At 36.1% G+C, this 14,131-nt stretch overlaps 1 protein-coding gene across 1 annotated transcript; it reads right to left on the reverse strand.

Annotated features, from left to right (window-relative positions):
* Nucleotides 1-5,676: 5,676 nt before the first annotated feature.
* Nucleotides 5,677-13,576, reverse strand: ptges3b (prostaglandin E synthase 3b (cytosolic)). Its single transcript, XM_039669953.2, has 8 exons — nucleotides 13,451-13,576; nucleotides 9,667-9,780; nucleotides 9,479-9,548; nucleotides 9,272-9,370; nucleotides 7,954-8,043; nucleotides 7,774-7,830; nucleotides 7,472-7,496; nucleotides 5,677-6,114 (listed from the first exon to the last, which is right to left on the reverse strand). Coding segments are annotated over exons 1-8 (477 nt in total). The 5' UTR covers nucleotides 13,453-13,576; the 3' UTR covers nucleotides 5,677-6,094.
* Nucleotides 13,577-14,131: the final 555 nt, after the last annotated feature.

The following is a 14,131-nucleotide window of genomic DNA, read 5'->3' on the forward strand; positions in this document are numbered from 1 at the left end:
GACCGCGTGCCTCCGGGTCTTAGCGCCGACTAGCGCACTACGGGCCGAACAAACCAGTGTTGAGTTGACCCACAATGCCTTTGTGGAAAAGAAGTGTTCAGTTCTTTAGACTCCTGGGACCTAGACTTTTTAGGGATTATATTTAAGGGAATTTATCTGACACCAATTTTACATTCAGGGCTTTTCAGAGACAGGTTTCATCATGACAACAACAACAACTTCTCTTTAAACACGACTAACATTAAATCTAGTCTCTTGTGGAAATAATGTTTTGTATAATTTAAATCTGACTTATTTTCAAATGTTTTGTCATAAATCAGCATCTCAGGAAAATGAATTTGCGATTTCTAACTGTTACGAAACATGGCATTGTTTTTATACATGTCCAGGCAACAGGACTGCAGGTATTTTGGGAGACAGCAAAAGCAAGTGAACAGGGAAATCAATCACATATCAATATTACTTTGAATATTTGATATTATTATGAAAATGTTGTCAATTATTACTCCCTTTATTACAGTTCTTATCTTATTGCAAGTTTCACATATTGTATAAAGTAAAATGGTATCCTATTTATTCCATTATACCTTTCATAACGAGAATCATATTTATTCAAAGTTTGGTTAAACAAATCCTGGAACCTAAAATTGATTGGTGGATGAAAAAAAAATCAAGTTGTTTTTGCCTATACATTTCATTTCATTTGAGCCCTAGGGCCTGTACCATGGTAGTTGAACAAACTCAGGGTTGCAGGATTAGTTTCGACTTGACAAAACCAAACCAATTCAACCAGGCTTTGTTGGTGGTACCACATGATGCTGATCATCAACTTTCTCTGTCAACTCAGGCTTTGATCCTGAGTTTAGGAGTTTAGGTAGCGAACAGCCAATCACATGCTGAGAAAGAGTGAAACTCATTCAAAACTCATTGAAATTAATTTAATAGCGCAATTCTTTTATTAAATAAAAGTATTAAAATATTAAGAATTCAAACAAATTTACACAGCAAGAAGAAAATAGCTGTTTGTGAAAGAGGACAACCAAAAGAAAGTCTCGCTATCAGTGCAAGTAAAAGTTGTGAAGTTAGTTTATACAGTTGATAAAGGTAGAGAGAATTGAACATTTAAGCTCACATGTCTCATTACATTTAAAATCTGCGTAACAATAATTGATGAACTGAAATTGTACATGTGAGATCGTTTTAGGATATAAAATCATACAAATTTGTTGCTTTTTTTGCTGTGGAGGAGTGACTTTATTGCGTCATACATGTCTCACTTTCCTCACAGCTGATTGGTTACTATATTTACTATGAACACTGCTAAAAGCCAAACCACTTTCATGGTACCTAAACCACAGCGTTGGCACAAACTGAAACATAGCTGTCTAGCCACCAAAAGATTTTTTTTTTTCTTCATTAGTTTTTTATGCTCTAAACAATGTTTTTTCCTGGGTCCCGGGAGGATATTAAATATGCGTGTGTAGTGCACTTCAAATCTTAACAGAATATTTTGTTTTTTAAAAAAAACAAATACATATGTTGCAGATAATATATATATATATATATATATATATATATATATATAAATGTAACAATATTGTAAAAAAAAATCATTATTGTTTTAGTATTTTTTCTGTGCTTCAAAGTATTACACACTTATTTAGGTTTTTACATGTTACATTTAAAGTAAATAAATGTTTATATTTACATTTATTCATTTAGCTGACGCTTTTATCCAAAGTGACTTACAATTGCTATATATGTCAGAGGTCGCAGGCCTCTGGAGCAACTAGGGGTTAAGTGTCTTGCTCAGGGACACATTGGTGTCTCACAGTGGATTCAAACTCGGGTCTCTGACACCAAAGGCATGTGTCTTATCCACTGCGCCATCACCACCCCACCAAATTTTAAATATATTTGCAACTTCATCATTACAGCTATGTAATACAAATATAATTTAGGCATGACACACAAGTTTTGGACACAAGTCATGGCAGTATTTAGCACACTTTCTTAATGGGTCAAATAAGGACTAACTGCATTTAATATAAATCTAAACTAATTTTGCATATTTGCAGTATAATAAATTTCCATAATTGCAAGGACTTATTGCATTTAATATAAATTTAAACTATAATACATTTCCATAGTTGCAATAAACATGCAATTAAAATACATTCAATTTACATCCTAAGTATACTGATGTATAAGTTGAACCTTTTAACTGTTCAAAATATTTAACAGCTAACCAATTTTATGCCATATATATAGAATGTATATATATATATATATATATATATATATATATATATATATATACATTCTATATATGTGATATTGCCTGGTTTCACAGACAAGGCTTAAAGGGTTAGTTCACCCAAAAAATGAAAATTCTGTCAGTAAATACTCGCCCTCAGGTTGTTCCAAGACTTTCGTTCATCTTCGGAACACAAATTAAGATATTTTTGATTAAATCTGAGAGCTGTCTCACTCCTCCGTGGGCTTTGTTTAATTGAAACTGGCCGGCCCAGAAAGTTAGTAAAAACATAGTTAAAATAGTCCAAGTGACTACAGTGACTCAACCTTAAAGGGATTCTTCACCTCTGGAAAGATGAATGTGTATTTAAAATGGGTCATTTATGTAGAAGAAATGTGAAATTATTTTTGAATTTGGAGCTTTCTAGACTGAGAAAAGCCAGAAAATGTATTTTTGGCTTATGTGGATAAAAGACAACAACTCCCAGAATGCACTTTCTTCACTGCCCTTGGAGGCCACGCCTACCAGCAATAGACCGCAGTAGTTAAATAACAAGTCTAGGCTACTAGTGAGTCTCTGTGATGAGTCTGCCCGAAAATGTGTTTCGAGATCGCCCAAAATGTCTGGGATTCAGCTTTTGCGTTCTACAGTCGCCATTTATCATGTTTACTGTGGCAAGCTGGACGAGTGAGGGCCGCGGGAGAACAGTGCGACACCTGTGAGACGCACCGGTCTCGTATCTCTCACAGAGGAGCGGGAATTTTCTTAGCAATGTTAAAACACACATCAACCGATCACTTGTTTAGCCTTCATGTAGGCTAAACACTACATTCAGATTCACCAATTGCAACAAATTCAGTTAGATTGAAACAAAAGCTGTGCATTTAAACAATGAATGGTGACTGCAGAAAGCAAAAGTTGAATCCCGGACATTTTGTACGAGGATGGTGACCCCTGCCACTCATCTTTCTCCACAGAACAAGAGCCTGCTAGCTTAGCTTCCTAAAAAAGATGTCTGACGCTATGTGTTCATTCTGTGAGTGAGATCTCGCCCTCTATGGGGTTGAGGACATGCGGGACAAACCCTACTACTGACTGTAGTCTTTAGCCTCTGGCCAAAAAAATCCTGCAATGACGCAAAATGACAATTTTTGCGTCATCTGAGGATTTTTTCCAGATAAAAAATACATAAATCTCTCGTCTCAGGGGGATATGAGGGTGGAAAGTGAAAATAGCTACTACTGGTTTTCTACTAAAACAAAGCTTAATGATAATCCTGAAGTATCCCTTAAGTTTATCAAACGACGAGAATACTTTTTGTGCGTAAGAAAAAAAAACAACTTCATTCAACTATTAATTTTCTTATGTGTGTAACAGCACAGCGCTTCTGGGTTGTATGTCAGAACGTAGGCTCACTATTGGCCAGCATCACACACATGACCAGTGTCGGCCAATAGTAAATAAATGATTTGTGTTTTGGCCATTCATTAAACACGATAACAGCGTTTTGGTGCCCTGGAAACACAAACTTTTGAAAATGTGTTTCAAAGTGCAAGTTATTATAAAACGTTACCGTTATCATCTATCTCTGCGTAGCCTAAACTACAAAAACATGAACTTCACGTCAGGCGAATCATGCTATTATGTGTTCAGAAGGTGTAGTGTTTCTTTACAAAGTCTGCGGATCCGCGTGAACGGGGATCGTTTTGACCGGCCTGTTCACATCCCAAGACGTCATCTAACTGACGCTTTGACCATACGTCAACATCTTTAACGTCAGTTTTAGGTGCCTTAAAACATCGGATGTTGACATATGGTCAAAGCGTCAGTTAGATGACGTCTTGGGATGAGAATGTGTTATTTTGACAATGGTTCATCTGTACGTAAAAAACGCAAAGGAATTTTTTTTACGTTTTTTTTTTTTGTATATCTTTTTCGTGTAAATGTGCTCCAGTTGTAATTACGATCAAATTCTCACAATCCATTTTAATAAAACTTACTCATATTTTATATACCCAAACAACCCAGACAGCAACATTGTGTCCCTCCGGACCACATCTGGTGCGTGTGGATTCCACGCATACCAGTTGTGGGTCGGATTTGGGCCAACACTATGGGAACATGCTACTGGAGCAGACGTCAAGGATAACGAGTAGAGCGCAGAGTGGAACGGAAAGAGTCCGGCTTTAGGACCCAGAGCGCGCTGATCGTCAGTCTGGAGCCGAATGGATGCGCAGCCAGAATGCGGCGGTAGGAAGTGATGGTCCGCTACGGAGAGGGAGAACCGAGGCCATGTCATTCATCCGATATTAAGGCAAACATAACATATGAAATCACTGTAGGTGGCCACAATTCTAACATGGTAGAAAATTATGCACAGACAGGACACATCCTCGGCTCGTGTGAAGTATCCGAGTCCGCATGTAGTCATTGGGCGAGCGCGTGCATTTTTATGAACCTGTTATAGTACCTCCCTCGAGTGACCTGACGGCATAATGTTGCAAAAAAAGAAGAAAAAAAAAGAAGGCGAGGTGCTGATGATTATGAAGTACGCCACTGGAAATACGGAGTTGCTGGTAAAAACCTGTCTATGGTAAAAACTCATTTGGGCCCACTGGAACTTCCCTTGCTAATGTGTTTTATCACTATTATGCATTTGAACAGTTACTTGAATCCTGGTTGCCTGACTATTACCCTATAATCACTGACTATTTTCAAATCCTGTACATTGAAAGGGCATCTAAACTAGTCATTTTACACATTTTAACTGAATAAAATATTTAACCGCTAACTAATTACATTTTTGGCAATTCACCCAGAAACGAAACATGTCACCATTTACTCATCCTCGTGTCATACAAAAAAACAAAATTCCAAAATTAGAAATTCCAAAAGAGTTCTTTTTTTCTTCTTATGGTTAAAGTGCCCATTTAACAGTTTTGAAGACAAAATGAAAAGGTGAGCATTGAGCAGTTTATTAGAAATACGTAGACAAAAATTGAAAGCTTTTTTTCTTTTGAAAACAAAAAAAAAATGTGCACAAAACAGTCCCAATTTTTTGATAGTGCAAACTTATTTGGTCTTTTTGTTTTAGACTTGATCTGAAACATACATTACCTTTCTGTTTCCCAGTAAAGACATCATACTGCAGTCATAATATTAAAGACATTAACAGTCCAATAGCAAATACAATGCCAATATAGACTTCGGGATAATTTCAGAGGGAGTCAGCAAAAAATATTAACCACCAACAAATCTGGTACTACGTCAAAAGACATGAGGGCTAACGTTAGAGATGACTGAAGTATGTTAGGGAGGTGGGTCTTATGTCTAAAAACTGCTACTCACAGTTCTTACGCTTTATCACAAGGTCGTCCACTATACAGATTTTACAAGACACAAACTACCTTCACCTCGGCAAAGTTTGTCACTTTTCATTTTAATTTCAATGCCTCACAATAAAAAAGAAACCTTTCATTACATCTATTGCTTATCAGTTGAAAAAATATGAATACAGTGCAGTATTTCCAAACAGTTGAAGTATACATCATGTTTTAGTACAGATTAAAAGAAAACAAAAAAAAAAAAGGAAAAAGCCAGGACTGCTCATAAGGAGAGGGACGACGAAGCTCTGTACAACAATATGCATATAAACTCCCAACAGAAGTCGATCTTCTGGACGCAGCCACGGAGTGGACAGAGGTGATGCTTACGAATCCACTGATCTCAATCAATTCAGCTTTGCTCCCTTTCAGATCATGTACCATTCAGATGACCGCTCTTTTCCTTCGCATGTCATCCCCCTCCTCCTCTGTCTGTCCACAATGTGCCAGCCGCTTATTCCAGATCTGGCATTTCTGGGGGGGGGGGGGGAAACACAGACATGATGAAGGAAAGGAACAAAAAGTTGTCACAGGGTCAGTGTGTGGACAGTCAGGCAATGTACTTTGGGCTTTAGTCTCATTTTGTTCCAACTTTTAAGTTTCTTTTGTAAAACACTAATTAAGAAAACCCATAATGTGCTTGTATACATGTAACGTCTGCTCTTCTTGCAGTGACAATGAATGTGGACTGAAGTTCACACTTTCACAAGGAACTCACCAGGTTGTACTTCTGATATATATAAAATAAATAAATAAAACATTCTCAGTAATGGAGTTTAACACTTAAACTACATGAAATCAATACTGAGAAGTTACAAAAAAAATTATATTCAATAAATAGAAATTTATATTGGTTGTGGATGCAATGTTTTTGAACACTTTCCCTCTGGCATGCTGTGAGATAATTGCTAATCTGTTTCCATTAAAAATATAAATTAATTAAAAATACTATTTGAAAAAGATTGAGAAAATATTTCTCTGAAATGTATTTTACACTATTTGATTTATTCATTCAAAAGCAAGGCTATAGGCTACTAAAAAAAATAAATAAATAAGAATAATTTATTGTGACACGGCACATCTGCATTTCATATTTTCCTAACATCTCATACTTTAACATGGTATCACGTGGATGAATAATCATATGCAAATGATATGCAGATGAGGATATGCATATCTCCATATATGGTTATTTCGGGGAGGAGACGCATGTGCGCACAATCTTCGGCTGACTGGGATTTGTAAAGTGAATTCTGTGCAGTTTCTAGCGTACGAACGGTTTTATAAATCTGAATATTTTTTGGCATACACCATTTTTGGCTTTCGGGCGCATGCATACTTTAGTAAGGATCCTACGCGCAGTTTTATAAATGAGACCCCAGGACGTTCTCAATTACTCGGATTCGCCTTTCACATTCAATAGATGAACGTCATTCAAGTTAGGAATGACAAGAAGGGAAATTTCTGGTCTCACATGTCAAGCAAGTACAGTTGAGCTTCTGTTTTCTATATTTGATATGCTCAATGTATGTGCATTGATCAGTGATTGTATGTGAATAAATTAAATATATTCATATTAATCAATTTCATTAAGACTTTGACTAAACAACTCGTTTCATTTGGATTGTTTACTGTCTTTATGTACATTTTAAAGCTTGGAAGAGTTGATTAGATTTAGATGACTTGAAATGGGTAGCAAAAAATTAAGACTATACCTAAAACAGTCAAATGAAAAAAGTAAATGACGTAAATCATGACTTTCGGGTGAACTACCCCTTTTTAAAAGAGTAATGAACTGAAAGTATAAGCTAGAAAAAAGAGGAAAACTTACTTTCATCATCACTATCAGCTGATTCCTGAAAAGAAAATAATCAACAGTTAAAAGTGTGTTGAGAACTCTGTCCCGTCCCGTTCCACCCCCTCAAGAACCGCATCTGACTGGATGTGACCCGCCCTAAATGAGCCTAATTATACACGGCTTCCTTGAGGCTGACTAGTTGAATAATCAGATATTTTAACGAACTAAAAAGTCAATGGGATACAGCCCAACAATGGACCTATTTGTATGGACAAAATATATTTGATGTCAGAAGAACGGAAGTCATACAGGTTTGGGATGATTTTAAATCTCACCTCATCTGCTCCATCTAGATCAGGTAAATCATCCTCTCCTCCCATGTTGCCCATCATCTAAAACCAACAAATCATGTCAGAACAACACATTAATTAGACATATTCCTCACACAATTCCCATAATAATTGGGAATACTGCTGAGAAGGTAAATAACTATTTTGGAACTAAAAAGAACAAACCTCTGAAAAGCGATCATAGTTGGCCACATCTTCCTCTGAATCATCCTCCCAGTCTTTCCAGTTGTTGAAGTCGACACTGAGCCAATTGATCTGTAGACAAAATAAGACAAAAATTAAGTTGTGTCTTAACCAAGTCAACACTAAAGCCCCTTTCACACAGAGATTCCAGAAAATAAACGGATAATGTGACCTGGTATTTGTCGCGGGATTGTTTGATTTTGGTTCATACACACTGCCAGTGATTTTCCGGGATCTGTGAGTGCGTTCACACACAACCCGTAAAGATCCCGGAAAGACACATGACGTCAGGATGAGACGTGTAACGTACGCGTCGAAAACATGTACACGCGCCACAAAGTTGGTGAACGATCTCAGCTTCAGCACGGATAGTGAGGAGCTCCTTGTCTCTGCTTCGCTCCAGTTCGCAGACATTTGTTCGTCTTTTCTTTGTTGATGACGAACACAAATTTTCTTCTAAGAGCAACAGAGTCGCGCGACGGCACGAGCGTCATCACTATGACACACCCCTTACGGCATTGGTCCTGGCTTTCGTTCACACAGCACACGTTCCGGGACTGATTACGGCAATGTTAATAGGTCCCCAACCCGGCATCGATGCCGGTATCAATCCCGGGTCGTGTTTGCGTTCACACAGAAGGCGTTCTTGCAATTTCCCGGGATCAACGCGCTGTGTGAAAGGGGCTTATGTATTGATGCACCGATATTAAAGGCTGATACCATTAACTAATAATTTTTACACAAGTTATCTGATACACTTAAAGGGATACTCCACTTTTTTTTGGAAATAGGCTCATTTTATAACTCCCTCAGAGTTAAACAGTTGAGTTTTACTGTTTTCGAATCCATGCAGCCGATTTTCTGATATTTAGAAGATTATCAGTAACCAGATGGTTTCTGGTCCCATTGACTTCCATAGTAGGAAATATATACTATGGTAGTCAATAAGACCAGAAACTGTCTGGTTACTGATAATAATATAAAAGTAATAAAATAATAATATAAAAGCAAAGGGCTATAACACTTTTTCATATAAAATTTACTTTCTCTGTTCAACAGTCTATCCAGTCTATCAAAATATTAACAACGTCAAAATAAAAGTCTGATGCTCCCTCAAAAAATAAAATCTCTAATATATTGACCAAACTGCCAAAATGTCAAATATCGGCCGACTACTATTTTAAATGAGCACTAAAATACACACTTAACTTTGAGTTTGATATTGTGAAGATAAATGTCCTAAAGTTGTTAATCAAATAAAACATTTTAATTCCAAATAAAGCAACAACTATACACTTGCCTTTGCCTTTTCTTTTGTTATCCTAGGCCAGGATTTCCCTGGCTCTGCTTTCCGTAAACAGCACAAGACCGACCGGTCTGTACGCTTATGTTTGGACGCCTGAGAATAGAAAGTGAAACAAAAAACAAAACATCCTTATCCTGAAATGTACAATCAACTATAGCAAATCATCTGAAATATGATCTCTCAATTGTGTGCTAAACTCACCTCTTGATCGATGGATCCAAAAAGGTCAATTTCATTTGAGTGCTTCGTATTATCCGTCCCACTGAGACAACTGAAGAAGAGCACAGAAGACACCATTAGCTAATCCACAAAACATTCAGACTACAGTCTAAAGCAATGATGATAAGAAGCTTTTGTTGATTTACATAGATGTTGAAATTACAACATACCTGAACCCAAATTTGGACTTTTCAAAATTTACTTTCACATCCTTGCTGTCCTCCACCAAAAACTCAATGAAGACAGAGTCTCGTCTGTCGTACCACTTAGCAGATGCTGGTTGCCTGAGGAGGAAATTTAAATTATAGATCGAATAATTCAGCGACAAACATTTTATGTAAAGAAATGATAATCTTGGATAGAACATGTCAAATCAATCAGCTGATATTCTATGGTTATATCAAAGACTTTATAGAAAGATGGTTCACTCCGACTACTTGTGAATGAGAGAAAGTGCAACACGCAGTATGGTGGAATAAGTCCCGCCTTCTAAAGAAATGAGCCAATCGGCATTTGGAAAAGTCTTTGCATCATTTCCGCTGCCGAAGTGCCGATGTGGTCTGAGACATGCCTTTAGGACTGCACATAAGCTTGGCCAAGCCTGAAAAATGCTGTTTTTTTTGTCATGTTTCGAGCGTTTAGATACAGTTTTCATAGGTGATTTCAAAGAGGAAATTTAATAGTAACCTTGCCGAGCAGTTTTGTAGATTTTTAAGTTTCCCCATTCAAAGAAATAGCACCTGCACTTTCATGCCCGAGAGGCGTTTCAAAATCAAACACGTTTTTCCATATATTGTTGAAAACACTAGCCTCACATACTTGAAAAATAGTACATATTGTGGGGATGCACCGGTGAGACTGTAAAAAAAAAAAAAAGTTTGGCCGATACGGTTATCGTTTTTAAGAAACAACTATTGGTGTATGACGATACAGATATTTTTAAGTCATTTAGTCAAGAAGAGTAGCAAGTGATTTTTGTGTCTTTTGTTGTCACTTTAAAACCGAATGCACAGATCCAATATACTGGTACAAAATTACAATTCTGTTCATTTAAGATATAACTGACAATGTTTACAAAAGACACCCGCTAAGATGAGCATATTGATATAATTTTGTGTGAATTAGAAGAGAACTCAATTCCATATTTCTGCTCCGTCTAAAACGCAGCTTTCCGGGCACGCAAAACTTGAGTTGAAAGAGAATCGAACTCTCTGTTGTGTCTTCTTGCGCTTGAATTTAAGGATACACTTTCTTGAAGATGCAGCACTGGCCTGACCAGGACCGTGATTTCAGTCAGTTGTGCCGATCGTCTTTCACGCTGGCCGCGGGGAGTCTGTATTGTCAAGCACTGCGTTTTTTTTTAGGGCTGTGAAACGAATAATCGCGATTAATCACATCCAAAATAAAAGTTTGTGTTTACATAATATATGTGTGTGTAGTGTGTATGATTATTTTGTATATATAAATACACACACATACATGTATACAATATTTGCATGTATATATATATATATATATTTACACAAAATGTATATTGTACATAAATATAAATATTTGATTTAATTTTTCTTAAATGTATACATGCATATGTAAGTATTTATATATACAAAATAATTATACACACTACACACACATGTATTATGCAAACACAAACTTTTACTTTGGATGCGATTAATCGTTTCACAGCCCTAATATTTTGTACCGTTTTCATTTTGTTTTAGAAAGTATTTAATTATTTTACCCAGTGAATAAGGTTGGATTGTGCAACAGACATTATACAATTGGGTGCCTTCCCGCAGTTAACTAATAAACCATGGGTTTGAAATATCTGCCTTTTTCATGCTATAACCGATATAGTGATAATTTTAAAATATCAATAAATTAGGCAAAATAAATTGTCACAGATTTCCTAATTTCCTACAGTTCAACTTGCATGACAACGGTTCAAAAGTTTGGGGTCAGTACGTTTTTATAAACAAAAATTATAATTTTTTTTTCATCAAGGATGTATAAAGTTGATCAAAAACAACAGTAGAGACTTTTATAATGCTACAAAAGATTTCCATTTCAAATAAAAGCTGTTCATTTGAACTCGTTAAAAAAATGTATCTACGTTTAATTAAGCATCCAATCATCATTTTAAAGGATCATGTGACTCTGAAGACTGGAGTAATGATGCTGAAGATTCAGCTTTTATCACAGGAATAAAGTGCATTTTAAAATGTATTCACATATAAAAGTTACTTTAAATTGAAATAGGCCTAATAATTCACAATATAACTGTTTTATTGATCAAATAAAAGCAGCCTTGGTGAGCCGAATAGACTTTTTTCACAAACATTAAACTTTTGAACGTGAGTGATAATGAGTTACCACTATATGTTTTATGACTTATTCCAATAATAGTGTCTAATTGGCTTTATGCCCAGCTGCACTACTTCCTGAACTTCAGCCAGCTCCTTGTTTCCTGTCTGCCATTATTGGACAAACTTGATTAATTCAGGTGTGCCTGATTATTATTTTTGTGACTACTGAGGTCAGACACACCTGAATTAATCAAGTTTGGCCAATAAGGGCAGACAGGAAACAAGGAGCTGGCTTAAGTTCAGGAAGTAGTGGAGCTGTGCATAAAGCCCATTGCTTATATGGAATTTGTATTTAGTTGATGAAGCAACTACTAATTATTTTTAGACTTAAATGCATTGAATATATTTTAATAATATTTTTTGCCTTAATCTGTTTCAACAGTTGTACAACTGACAAAATATAATTCAAATATAGCACTGTTCACCTGATTCTCTAGACATCGGTATTAGCATCATGCAATGAAACTTCATTCGATCACTAATTTAAATATTGGCTGTCAAAACGATTTCCCACAAATATTATTAGCAGCAGATGAGGTACAGAAAACCTGATTGTTCATTCAACAAATAAATTAGATCTGCAATGAGCAGGTGTCATGGACATCTGTGACACAGCACTTCAATCTGCCGCCTGTTACTGCTCCTGGTGTATCAAATTCTTGACACAAGTAAACACTACTAAACAAAGGTTGAGTTCAGAGTTCAATTCTCAAACTGTACATGTCCATAGGACCAAAATTAATAACTGATGGAAAATATGATTAGGACACAGCTTATATATATTTATCTTCATATATACATATATATACATATATGTATGTATATATATATATATATATATATATATATATATAGTTTGTGGAGATACTCAGGCCATTGAAATAAAATCAAGGATTATCGTTAATAAGCACAGAGCTGTTGAAGGACAGACTCTTGATGGTTCAGATATAATCGCTGTCTTCTTGCAGTGTGCTCACTGAATAGTGAGTGTTATGAGTGTGTTCTTTCTTTCATTCATTCCCTCAATCACTCACACACTCACTCACTTACACACACACACACACACACACACACACACTCCAGCTCTCTGGCCCTGCAGCACGTGCAGGCGGAGCGCGCATTTAACCGAATTAGAAACCAATAAACTCCCCTAACTTCAGCTACTCTTTCAACGAGTTCGTCGATAGTAACATACATTTTACAAAGATGTGTGTATTTATTAACTGTATTTGGGTGGGAAAAGGGCGCTAAATGCTAACATTGGTGACCTTTTTTCAGGCTAACTGTAACGCGCCAACTTATACTTATACCATATTGTTACACATTTCAACGTATATTACAGAGTTCTGGACCTAAAGCTTTTAAATTTAGCTTTTTAAATCTTGCGTTCCCCTGCAGGGGGTTTCACTGAGTTGCTAACGTTAGTTTAACGACTACAAGAGGAGTGAATGAGTCGTGCGGAAGTAGCTAATGCTGGCTAGCGATAAGCTTCACAGTCTACACAGTTATTTTGTGCTGCTGGTTTCACTAGCAAACTGTATTTCACATAAATCTGATCACATATATTCAACATAGAGCTCACACTTACATGACTTTGGCGGCTGTGAGTGTGTGATAGTCAGCGTCTGCTCAGAGGTTTTCTGGTATGTTCTCCCGATGTTCTGTTCTGGTGGTTGTGATGGTGTCACGGGTGGGCGGGGCCTCAAACCACGCCCCTCGCAATCCATGGACTTTTCTAGAGCTTCCGTTTCAAGTTTCAAGCTCAGAGCAAATAATGCAAAATCATCAGTGATCAACAGCATTACTTCAAGCTTGCTCAAAATGTTTTGAGTACTTGTCAATAATAAATTATATAGTAAAGCGCTGGATAAAATTGTTTAAATAATATTGTGGAAGCCCATTTTTCGCCTGATAACAACAACAAAAAAAATCTGAATTATTTAAATCTGAATTAAGATATACTACTTAAAAAACGATAACATAAAACCTCATACTAAATAATAATTGTGATACTTTTGACTATCTTTGTCATAACTATGACATAAAAAGTCGAAATTATAAGATACAAAGTAAATTATGACATACCGAAAACGTTTACATCTTAAAATAAAACGTCAAAATGATGACATACTAGATTAATTATTAATTATGAGATTAGAAGACAGAAATTGTGAGAGAGAAAAAACGAAATTATGACGTCATATTTTCGAATAAATAAAATAAAGTAGAATAAAATTAATTTTAAGTAAATAACAGTATTAATAGTAAT

This window comes from Pimephales promelas, chromosome 20 (genome assembly GCF_988280905.1).
Source record: "Pimephales promelas chromosome 20, fPimPro1.hap1.1, whole genome shotgun sequence".
Classification (NCBI taxonomy): Eukaryota; Metazoa; Chordata; class Actinopteri; order Cypriniformes; family Leuciscidae; genus Pimephales; species Pimephales promelas.